The sequence below is a fragment of the Schistocerca gregaria genome, chromosome 1 (genome assembly GCF_023897955.1).
Source record: "Schistocerca gregaria isolate iqSchGreg1 chromosome 1, iqSchGreg1.2, whole genome shotgun sequence".
NCBI classification, from domain to species: domain Eukaryota; kingdom Metazoa; phylum Arthropoda; class Insecta; order Orthoptera; family Acrididae; genus Schistocerca; species Schistocerca gregaria.
Window position 1 is genome coordinate 518,635,155 of NC_064920.1, and position 12,656 is coordinate 518,647,810.

The window sequence follows — 12,656 nt, forward strand, 5'->3', positions numbered from 1 at the left end:
TCGTCATCTAATGTTTCGTAGTTGCTTGCATCAGCTTGTTTGTTATTTCTTCGCTGCCTAATTATTACATGTTTATCTATTCTGCTCGTAGCGGTCAACAAATCGTGCGTAATTGGCAAGCAGTCTGTATTCGGGGCCCGTTTCTCGTGCGCCACCTCATATTATTTCACTGCGATCAGCCACATAACGCTACTGTTTGCTGAACAAGATATTTTTTGCAGAATCACGAAAATTACAAGTGCGTGAAAATTCTGTTATGAATAAAATCTCTGTACTCCATGGGGGAGGCAAGTGCCTCTCTTGGCGCCTTCCATCTTCAGTCACGTACGCTATTAATTTTCTGTTTTTCACAAGAACCATGTACTCCGTCTTCAGGCCACGAGTGACCTCCGGGACCATCCGACCGCCGTGTCATCCTCGGTGGAGGATGCGGATAGGAGGGGTGTGGGATCAGCACACCGCTCTTCCGGTCGTTATAATGGTATTCTTGATTTAAGCCGCTACTATTCGGTCGAGTAGCTCCTCAATTAGCATCACGAGGCTGAGTGCACCCCGAAAAATGACAACAGCGCATGGTGGCCTGGATGGTCACCCATCCAAGTGCCGACCACTCCCGACAGCGCTTAACTTCGGTCATCTCACGGGAACCGGTGTAGCCACTGCGGCAAGGCCGTTGCCACAAGAACCATGTACCAATCACAATGAATGGTGAACGAGTAAAAATGAACGATTCCCAAAAAATAGCGATCACTAGTGAACTAGTTCCCAAGGATGAACGACTTTGCCCATCTGTAATGGTTACCTCGTCATAATCACCAGTCGTAGAGTTCAGTGCCACCGTCTGCCTCTGTCGGAGATGGGAGGACGTTGAGGTCTTTCCATCCCAGCAGGATGGACACCAGCGTTCCCGACATTTAGGCGAGCTGAATATGGCCTACTTGGACGGCAGGTCAGTATCTTCGAACTTCACGGTTGCATGACCATCGTCATCGCGGTACGACGGAAGAAGGGGGTAAGCGGGAGGGGACAGAGCACCTCCCAAGTCGGCGTGTGTTAGTTCAGTACGCGCATCTGGGGGCTAGGCCACAGCAAGCGGCGAACCGCCAGTGCAGCGGCCGGCTGAAACGAAGTGCGCGGTGTCAGCTGCCGTGAGCGGGCTGAAGGCTGCTTACGACGCGATTCCTCTGCGGTCGTTGACTGACAATGCCCAACACGTGCAGAGACGCTATCTGTATTTTTATGGAAATAAAGAACTAATTCTGAATCTTCTACAACTGCGCGTACCGGCGAGCACAGGTCACTACCATCCACCCGAGAAGAACTGGCAACGAGCGAACTGGGAGAGTGCCTACTGACACAGAGAAAGCTCTACTTACGCCCTCCAAATAGTCGCCTCTTATAGTCCTTACTGTTCAATCTATACATCGAAGAAGCAATGACGGAAATAAAACAATGGTTGAAGAATGGGATGAATTTATCAATGACAAGATTCGCGGATGACTTTGATCCTCAGAGCAAGTTAGGAAAAATCGCTGGACCTGTTAAATGGAACGAACTATGTAATGAGCACACAGTACGCATTGGAAGTAAGCCTAAGAAAGACATAATGATAACAAATTGGAGAAATTAAAGTATACTATTGGGGGCCACGACATACAAGTTGTGAACTTGTACGCAGAATAACTCACGACGGACGAATCTGGGAGGACACAAAGCAGAACAGCACACAACAAAGGACATTCCCGGCCATGAGAAGTTTACTAGCATCAAAGACAGGCGTTAATTTGAGGAAGAGATTTCTGAGAATTTACATTTGGAGCATAGTATTGTATGCTAGTGAATCATGGACTGTCGGAAAGCCAGAACAGAAGGGAATGGAAGCTTCTGAGGCGTAGTGCTATAAAAGAAGAATGTTGAAAAATAAGTAGGCTGATTAGGTGAGGAATATGGAGGTTCTCTACAGTATCGGCAAAGAAGGGAACATATGAAGAACACTAACGAAAAGAAGGAACAGGACGATAGAGGGAGCTGCACAGGGTAAGAATTATACAAGAAAACCGACTTTGGAATACGTCCAACAGATAAATGAGGATATATGTTATTTGTGCTGTTCCGAGATGAATGCGTTGGCACGGGAAGGGAATTCGTGGTGAGGTGTATCAGAACAGTTAGATGATGATGGTGGTGGTGGTGGTGGTGGTGGCGACGACTGAGGAAGAGACCGCAGCTGACGGCTGCAGAAGAGGCGCCGACTTACCGGGGAGTCGAGGAGTCGCGCGACGCGCTGCTCGGCCGTCTCCTGTGCGCCGGGCCGCACCAGCAGGTGCGCGGCGGCGAGGCGGGGACACTCGCGGAGCAGCTTCTCGAGCAGCACGCCGCCCACGAAGCCGGTGGCGCCCGTCACCAGCACGCTGCGGCCCGAGAACCACGCGCCCACCTCCAGCTCCCCCATCTCGGCTTCAGCTGCCACTCGACGCTGCCCTCTCCCGGTCTCCACTCTGACGCTGCCTGGAACACAAGTACAGCAGTGGCTATCACCTAGTCACTGATAGAGCCTCTTGTTTAGACAACCATTTCCTTAACACAATGACACGTAGTGCCAATGGTGTCTGGTGGCAACGTCCTTTGCTCCCCACGATCGTTCAAAGAACTGGTAAGAACTAAAAGTAGTAGGTGAGATTTGCTATTTGAGCAGCGAAACAATGATGGCTGAAGTGATAGGGATATAAAATGCAGACTGCCACTAAAAATAATAGTATTTATGGGAAACAGGAATATCTTTGCGTGAAATATCATTCAAGGGTGCGTTCAATAAGCATGCAAACACTTTTTTTCTGAAAGCCAGTTGCTTTTATTCAGGATTCCAATACACTATATCATTCGCCCTCTCCTTTGGCTACAAATCCCTATTTCTCAACACAATCGCTATTCAGTGCGACGACCTTCTGCCACATTTCTGGGGAGGACTCTGTACCAGCAAGACACCACTCTACTTGCCGCTTCACTAACCTCCCACTCATCCACGTACTGCTTCACGCGGACTGCGTCCTTCACTGGGCCATACAGTTGGAAGTTGGCAGGTGCGAAATCCGGGATGTAGTGTGGATCAGGAAGAACGGTGCAATGAAGTTCTCTGAACTACTCTGGGGTATGCAGACATGTGTGAGGCCTTGCGTTACCATGGTGAAAGAGAAGGTCGTTTCCATTTTTGTGGCGACGAACACGCTGAGATAGTTCCTTCAGTTTCGTGATGGTAGCACAGTACACCTTAGAGTCGATCGTTGCACCATGAGGGGGGCATTAAACAGAATAACCTCCTTGTAGCCCTCTCAGAGGCCCAGAAGACCGTCGCCATTACTTTACCAGCTGAGGGTGTGGCTTTGAACAATTTATTGTCACGACCAGCACTGCAAAGCGCAAACAATTGCGCACCGATGATCCTTCGTTACTCTTTATAGTCATCTCTTAGGCAGAGAGAAGCCCTGCAGCCACACACATTGTACCCCATGGTGGACGAGTGCGTCAGCGCTACTACAGAGACGTCCAGTTGTGCATCGACATGTTTGATTGTGATCCGTATATTACCTTGAAAGAAAGTGTCTGCATATTCCGACACTGCAGGAGTCACGGCCATTGTGCGGCCGGCGGGAAAAGTGGATGTCGGAGAGGTTTGCGCGACATTGTTGCGACGATTACAGACGTCTCGCCCAACGACTCACCGCGTCCTTGTTCACTGCCAGATCTCCGTAGGCATTCTGCTACTGCATATGAATATCTATGATGCTCTGATTTTGCGCCGAAAGAAACTCAATGGCATCTCTCCTCTTGGAACGCACTGTAAAAGCATACATACCAGTGTAAACGGGCCGTATTGCACAAACGGGACTTCACTGAATGTCGCCGGATTCCAACGTTCTCTGCTGGTCGTGAGGAACACGATGATGGGGTGTGTCCACGGATGGCTCCTGACGACAGAATAACTACACTTATTGCTCAACTGCAATACATTGGTTGTCAGCCCTTTGGGCGAGGTATGCCTCCGCTCGTAATATTTTCGACGTCACCGAAGGGCGTCGACGGACGCTCACACGCGCTCCCGGTGCGGCGACTGTAGCTGCGCTGGCGGTAACTAGAATCTATCTGCGGCAGCGCTACGGCCTTGCCGGCTCGCACTGCAGCGGCTGGAACCACGTGTCGAGGGCCTCTGTCGTGGTGGCGGCGGCTGGAGGGGCGTGGCAGCGGGAAAGGTCAGTGTCCTGTCTCAGCGGCCATCCCCTACTGTGGCTGTCAGGCGTCAGCGGGCCAAGGTCCTCGGCTGCCTGTTGGCGGCGGCGGCGGATTCACTCTGTCACCTCCTAGGCGACGATCTGCATGACGCCGGTGACCATTACGATGACTGAGATGGCAGTGATGATTCCGGACTGCTGGCGGCGCTAGATAACACAGGCTCTGCGTCACTCCAACGCCTCACGACGGATGATGTTGACGAGCTGACTGCTGGTCCTTAAATACAGATTCTGTTGCTGCTGTCTGCTATTCTCCTTCCCAAGTAGGTCGATGGAATATTCCGATGTTGCTCGGCTGACGTAACTGACCCGATTAGCGCCCTCGATGTCGACAGCCTCGCTTGCGGCGAGCTGCTTCTTGTCTCGTCCTCTGTTGGATGGTGGCACAGCGTTCTCTTTCGGTTTGCTTAACTCAGCGCTCCATCGACCCAATTACATCATGGTATCATAGCACTGAACTGTGCAACAGAATGTAACACACATTCTCTTTCTAGCTCCCAATATTCCTTCACATTTTAACTAACTTCATTACTGTAAAACTCCTACTGTCATCATTATACCGCCGCGCGGAGTGGCCGCGTCGTCTGAGGCACCATGTCACGGATTGCGCGGCTTCTCTTGCCGGAGATTCGAGTCTTCCCTCCGGCAGGGGTGTGTGTGTGTTTTTCTTAGCATAAACTTAGATTAAGTAGTGAGTATGTCTAGGGACTCATGATCTCAGCAGTTTGGTCTCTTAGGAACACACACACACACACACACACACACACACACACACACACACACACACACACACACACGCTCGATGATGATGATGATGACGATGATGATGATGATGATGATGATGATCATCATCATCCTACCCTCTGTAGCATCTCTGTTACAGACGCCATTTAGAATGCTACATACAGCACCGCCACTTGTAGAAACTTCATGAAACAATACGTTCTGAAGAGGGAATATTCCACTATGTTCCACGTTTTTACAACCGAAACTGGCCGAGAAAAAAAAGTCTTGCATTACTTATCACATGCAGCTGTTTGGAAGACCATTCAGCTGAATGGTTGTCAGTCAGAACATCGTTGCAAGAAGTCTTCATTATCCGGCTGCCATCCATAAACTCCATCACAACAGTAAAATAGAAATGAAAGTTTCAAATGTGGTATAGAAGGCTGTTGAAGACTAGATTGGTGGATCGAGTAGCAAATAAGCAGGTGCTAAGTCGAACTGAGGAAAAATGTATGGCACAAGTTGACTAAAAGAAGGGTTAGGTTGATAGGAACATTCGGAGGCGTCGAGCAGTCGTCAGTTTGGCGATGGATGAATACACTACCGTTTGTGAAAAGAGAACGAATTACCCGAATGGTGCCACACTTGGTGGAATTCGCGACTAGTGTGCCAGCAGTACGTGATACGTTTTGCAGCGAGATGGGGTACACGTAGGCCGAGTAGAGCCCTCTCGTGTCGGTCCGACAGGGTCGGCTTTGCGGCTAGTGCAGTCGCTGCAGAGCTGTCGCACAAGGTGGAAACAATACAGTGAGTGCGTGTATGCTTCCTCGACGTCAAAGGGAGCCATAGCAGCATGTGAGCGACTTAGAACGGGGCAGAATGATTGGTCTCCGAGAAACGGGGTCGTCATACCGTGACATTTCTGCTCGCGTAGGGCATGCTGCTACGACAGTAATGCGTGTGTGGAAGTAGTGGATAGAGGAAGGTCGTACGCAGTGACGAGCGGGAACTGGGCCACAGAACATGAGCACATCACGGGAGGACCGTCATTTGTCCACGTGGCCATTGCGGACCGTACAGAGTCGTCCACAGTGTTGGCTCGTCTCTGGAGCACTGCAACAGGTGTGAACTTGTCTGCATCGACGGTTTTTCGCCGTCTGATGCAGGTTGGACTGGTTGCACGCATGCCATTACGTAGGCTTGCATTATCCAGAAACAACAAGCTCCTCCGACTGCAATGGACACTTGAACACCGTCACTGGGGTGCTGAGTGGCAACATGTAATCTTTTCAGAAGAATCCCAATTCAACGTGTTCTACAGTGATGGCCGCATGCGTGTCCGGCGGTACCGTGGTGAGCGCAACCTGGAGGGCTGCACTGTGGAGCGGCATAGCGGACAAACACCAGATGCGATGATTTCCTACGCCATTGGTTACAACAACCAATCTCGCCTAATACGTATTGCGGGCACTTTGAACAGCAACCGTTACCTAACGGAGATTGTGGAGCCGGATGTACTCCCCCTGCTTCAGGGTTCTCCACAGGTCACATTTCAACAGGACAATGCCCGGCCACATTTTGCGAAGAATGTACAGGCCTTCTTCGAAGAGCGACGGGTACCATTACTTCCGTGGCCTCCACGTTCGCCAAACATGTCGCTCATCGAACATGTCTGGGATATCGTTGGTCGGCACCTGATGCGTCACAGTCCTCGAGTAACTGGTGTCACGGATTTGTTGACTCAATGCCACGGCACATAGCAGCTCTAATTGCAGCGCATGGTGGCCACACGACGTACTGAATAGTAGGGCTCAAAGGACATGTACAGATTTGAGAAGGTTATCATTTGTTACTTGTCATGTACGTAGTCTGTGGTAGTGTACGTGGCAGTAGTTTTGCAGGGACGAGCAGACTAATAGGATTGGCTAGCATGGACAGCTGCATCAAACCAGTACCGGTTGCACCCGAAGATCACAATGGCAGACCCCAGGCTCAGCCTGAGGTGTGGGTCGTATCAGAGCAAGCTGTGACGTAACTAAACCGAAAGAGATCGCTTCAGAGCAATTTTCGAAATGAAGCTCATAACATACCATTTAAACTATATACTTAATTGTATAAAAATATACAGTTTATGTTTAAACGAAATTAAGATATTAAAAAAGAAATGAAACATTAAGGTATCCAATACAAATGCCTATATTCTTTTGAAGTATCAAACGCTTGAGATTAATGTCTATGCAAAACTTATCACTTCAATTGCAAAAACAACATTGTAGCAATGAGTAAAGAAACGCACACTAAGCGTACTGCCTTAAGGAAGTACAGTGGCTGTACTACAAAATCTTTGGTTGTGCTATATTAGACATACAACTTTGCTCCTGCCATTTCTTTTCATCGTGAAAAACTTACGAAACATTTAAGATTCAAAGTATTAACTATCACTGGCCACTAATTTCCCCCTTTTTCTGGCAGCATACGAAGCTGTAGCCCAAGAGATGGGCGTATTTTCAGGAGATTCACGAATCGATCCAATTTTGCACTTGTTCATATGACCGGAACTGCTGGTCAGCAGGTTATATGCCACCGATCGATAAAGGTGGTGGTCGTAGGGAACGATGTTTGGAGAATACAGCATGTGTGGTAAGACTCCCCATGACAACGACTCCCAGTAAGTTTTAGCTGGTTTTAAGATATGGGGGTCGAGCAATGTCACGCTGCAAAATAACCTTTTCGTGTCTACCGCTGCATTGTGACTGTTTCCCTTTCAGTGCGCGACTGAAATGCATCAGCTGCTTTCGTTAACTATCTCGTGTGATTGTTTCCGTCAGTTTCAGTGACTTCGAAAACATCTTCCACTGCCATACTGGTTTTCGACGTTAAAATCACCGTTACTGAAGCGCTGAAATCATTTTCTGCACATTCTTTCCCTAATAGCTGCCTCACCGTAGGTCTTACCCAGCATTTTACGAGCCTCAGCCGCAAATTTTTTTCTCATTTTAAAGCAGAAAATTAAAACTTCTGGCAAATGACGGAGAATTGGGTTCATAAGTTGACATATTCAACTGAGGATAGCTTTGTGATGCAATCAAAAACCCACTAATGTTGGTGATGTTATGTTTCAGAATGCCTACTATATGAACCATCATTTGCCGCTACTGCCATTTATTCCAATACGGCGGAAGCAGAGTTGTAGGCCTAATACATTATTTAATTAACTACATCTTCCGGAGATCATTTGAATCATTTTCTATCGAAATGCTCGAGAACAGACGAATGATATCATTACCGGTTTCCGTTTATCATTTATGCGATCCGAGACTGTGACATGTAATAAAAAATGCGAGATGTTTTTTTAGGCAAATGAAAGATAATAAAAAGAATGTTCAATGAGCGAAGTTGAACTACAATTAGAATCCAATACTTTCGCTAACCAGCCTTAAAATGAAAAGTTTAAATAATCTTATTGACTAATAATTGCTTTTCGCCTACTTTCCTACCTACGGGACTACTTCCAATATCTTCATAACTTAGGTGTCACAAAAGTATCTCTCTGAATACTGACAATGAAGCTAAGACTACGAGCTGTCTTCGTAATTGGAAGCTCCGAAGCTGGTTTCGGATCAATTTCAGTTCTCAAAAGACCCTTTTTGCACTGCTGTTTGGTATCATAAAGCACAGACATATTCTTAAGGCAACCTCAGCATTAGAAAAATAAACTTCTGGGTAGCAAATTCTGATTCTTGTAATCTGATGTATGGAAGAAACCACCTTTTCGCAAAATCTGCCCAAATCGTTTAATCTTCCAATAACTTTTCTTTTGTAGTTTTAATGGTTTTGTCAAAGTGTCACTTGCACCGTAAATCTGATGCGAAGGGACCAAGTGTTTGAGAGGTAAATGCTGAAAATTCGTATCAACTGTCCACTGAAAAATTCAGTCACCTAATTACGTCTGCTTCTTTTACTATCGTAAGTGGACCTGCACCTCTGTCTTTAAAAAAAAAAAAAAGAAAAGAAAACCATAACCTTGGCGTAAATGCGGATCTGATATTACTCGAACCCAATTTAATTTTACGCTACAGTGTTCTTCCTGTTCAAATTAAGAGTTACGAGCCTTAACTGTAAAGAAATTATGTCAAGTTGTAACATTTTTGGGCTGTTGCTAGCACAATTTACGAAAACTCACAATGGCGCAGTGACTAATTTTCATTTCACTCGCTCGCGCGCGAGATGTATGTGCAGTTGGAGCGAGGCGAAGGTAATCCATTAGGATGAGTTAATTTGAAACGGAAAAGAACTTTCTGATATTTATAGTTAAATGAAAATGATATTGTGAAGAACAAAACTGCGAAAGATGTAGAATGGTTTTGTCTATGAATATATACTCAAATAATGTCATGCCAGTGTAGAGATTAAAAGCAAAATTAATTTCTCTCATAAAAAATGAGACAGTCATCTAACCAACGGTCGACGTTAAAGCAAGGACTGAGTCAGCAGTAGTAGGAAACCTAGGCTAATACTGGCCTGTAGCTTACATTGCCATAAAATGGATGAGAGTGTAGGGTGGCAAAGTACCGGTACCAGTAAAAATTTAACTACGTCACATAATGAGGGCTACTTCCTGAGACTGTAACCAATCTGCTGTGTCATTCCAATATAATAAGGCAAAAGTAATTTATATTATAGTGCGGAATTTACAGTTCCAGCAAAATGTCAGCAAAAGTACATAACAACAGCGCTATACAGCATCCAACCATTAGTTTACGCCAGAAGTATAGTAGCTGAAAGTAAAGTATTTTTAATGGTGCAAAAATGATCTGATGATGACTAACTCTGTGGGGGTTAAATACATCTAAAAATAGCTACAATTACAGAATTTTACTCCTTCATGTCAGACACGTTAAATTTATTATTTCGTTATAAAAGAGCATTCCTCAGTGGTATTTTAATGTTCACGCGTGAGTTCTATTGTATGACCAAGACGCCAAAGGATTAGTTCTTACGTTAATATTGGGCACTGGGAAATCTTAATGAAAGATAACTGAAAATCTTTATTGAATGAGACACTCACTTTGGATAGTGACTCTGTAAAGTACCGATTTAAAATAATTTTGTCAATAGCAGTGAACATTAAACAGAAGCACTGTTTTACTTGATAACATGTTGGGGCATCGTCGAATTTTGTTTCAAATATTTTTATTAGGTCTCTTTGATGTCTGTCTGTTCTGTAAGAATGTTGAAATTTATTTCAAACTAATTTTCCAATGAGCTAGGTACTTTCAACTTTCAACACAGCTCAGAACTCGATGACAGTGAAAGAGTAACTCGCTTTCTTGTCTGGTGTGTGGCGGAGGGTACTTTGTGTACCGCTGCTATTTTCCCTTTTTCCTGTGCCAGCGGCGAATGTTTTGCGGTAGGAAACAATGCTGGTAATCCTCCGTATGAATTTGGTTCTCCCTGGTTTTTACTTACACGGTCTTTTCGTCAGATATACGTAGGAGGAAGCAATATAATTGTTGAACCGTATGAAGACAAGTCGAGAACTCGAATTTACCACATGTCTGTAGGAATCTCAATAGAATGTTTGGAATCAATTGAAAAATTTCACACAAGCAAGACTAAAAAGTAGAGAAATTATCAAAATAAAGAAATTAATGTAACACGTTTTTAAAGCGGACTAAATCGCAATAAAATTATTTCTCCTGGGCCCTTATAGAAGCCTAACGCCATGCAGATAGTCTTGAAAGTGTGTACTTGTCAATTTTAATAGGTATGACAATTCTTGCGAAATTTAAAACGAGGACGATGGAGCACATACAATAATTAACAGTAATTGTTAGAGACTTAGTTGAAGTATTCGCCGGCCGGAGTGGCCGTGCGGTTCTAGGCGCTACAGTCTAGAACCGAGCGACCGCTACGGTCGCAGGTTCGAATCCTACCTCGGGCATGGATGTGTGTGATGTCCTTAGGTTAGTTAGGTTTAATTAGTTCTAAGTTCTAGGCGACTGATAACCTCAGAAGTTAAGTCGCATAGTGCTCAGAGCCATTTGAACCATTTTTGAAGTATTCATGCATCAGTTATCTACTGCATGCACCCCATTTTTTAGTTTTAAATTTAATCAAGTATTGTCACAGCTATTAAAAATTCACAAGAACGGAACTATTGTATGGGGTTGGGATTCTGTATACTGCTAGGAGAAATTATTATATACCATTTACTCCGTTTTAAAAACGTTATAATAAATTCATTTAAAATATTATTTTTAAAATCTAATTGTAGATAGCTACAGCACAGATAATTAATGGAAGTGAGATTTAAAGTTCTGACAGAAAATACTGAAAGCACCCGTGTGCACTTGTAAAGAGACCTCGTTTAGAAGCAGTAACTACTTACGTTCCATTGCTGAGGTTGGTGTTCTCTACACTGTTCTTTCAACGTTTTGGGAAGACATGCCTTTGGAGAGTCTCGGTAGGTTTAGGAATGTCACTGTAAAAATTTCACAATGTACGTGTACACTTAATTGCAGAAGAGTAATTAAATAGTAAAGAAGTGAGAGTGAACAAGCTTTGGTTCCTATCTGCATATGGCTACTTTTCATAATCAGTGACCGATCTTGCAATTTAGTAGATGTTACCAGTTAAAGTGGAGCCATATTTGGTAGTGGTCCACATTTACGACAGAATATACTTTGCGATTACACAGCAAGTCGATGGTTATCGCGTGAGCCTGATACCTTTAGCGACTCGAAGCAACTGCAATTAATAAACATTAAATACAACTGCGAAGTGGATGTCATAATAAGGACGATAAACAGTTCATTCTCCGAATCGAGATGGGAAACATAAATATTACGATTTCAGAACTGTTGAGTGATCCTTTTGAGCGGCACCATCGACAGGCAAAGACGACGAGCTGGCGTGGGGGATGGGCAGCAGGTAGCCAACCGAAAGTTAATAGTCGCTATAGGGCCGATGCGCCCTGCACAAGCAGTGGTGAGTGTTGGAATTTCAAAAAAAGCAGCTGACTACGACAGAGTCAGGTGCACATGATTTGTAGTATCATTGATTTGAGGCTTAAAGGAATTTAGTGCTGTCAGTATTGTCTACATTTTAAAAGTTGGTTGGTTGTTGTGGGTTAAGGCACTGAACAACGACATCAATCAAATGGCTCTGAGCACTATGAGACTTAACTGCTGTGGTCATCAGTCCCCTAGAACTTAGCACTACTTCAACCTAACTAACCTAAGGACATCACCCAACACCCAGCCATCACGAGGCAGAGAAAATCCCTGACCCCGCCGGGAATCGAACCCGGGAATCCGGGCGCGGGAAGCGAGAACGCTACCACACGACCACGAGATGCGGGCCGACATCAATCACTCAGTTAATACGCAGATCTGGAATTCGTGATGGCTGACAGAAATTTGATATAAATATGAAAGTTGTCCATAAATGTTCGATGGGATACTTGTCTGGCGATCAGGGAGAGGGGGGTGGGGGGTGGTGGTAGAGGGGGGGGGGGGTGCATCTTATTCACTCGAAATGTTCACAATATTCTTCACCTATCGTGAACAGTTATAGTCCGCTGGCATGGCGCGTTGTCACCCACCGTTGTTTGGCTGCAAATGATCTTCAAGTCTCCGAAAA

At 45.3% G+C, this 12,656-nt stretch overlaps 1 protein-coding gene across 1 annotated transcript in view; it reads right to left on the bottom strand.

Moving 5' to 3' along the window:
- The window catches only part of LOC126354620 (putative fatty acyl-CoA reductase CG5065), a 132,323-nt gene that overhangs the window by 95,172 nt on the left and 24,495 nt on the right, over positions 1 to 12,656 (bottom strand). The window contains exon 2 of the mRNA XM_050004384.1: positions 2,258 to 2,508. Within this exon, the coding sequence (XP_049860341.1) occupies positions 2,258 to 2,452 (195 nt within the window). The 5' untranslated portion in view covers positions 2,453 to 2,508. The remainder of the gene's footprint in view (positions 1 to 2,257; positions 2,509 to 12,656) is intronic.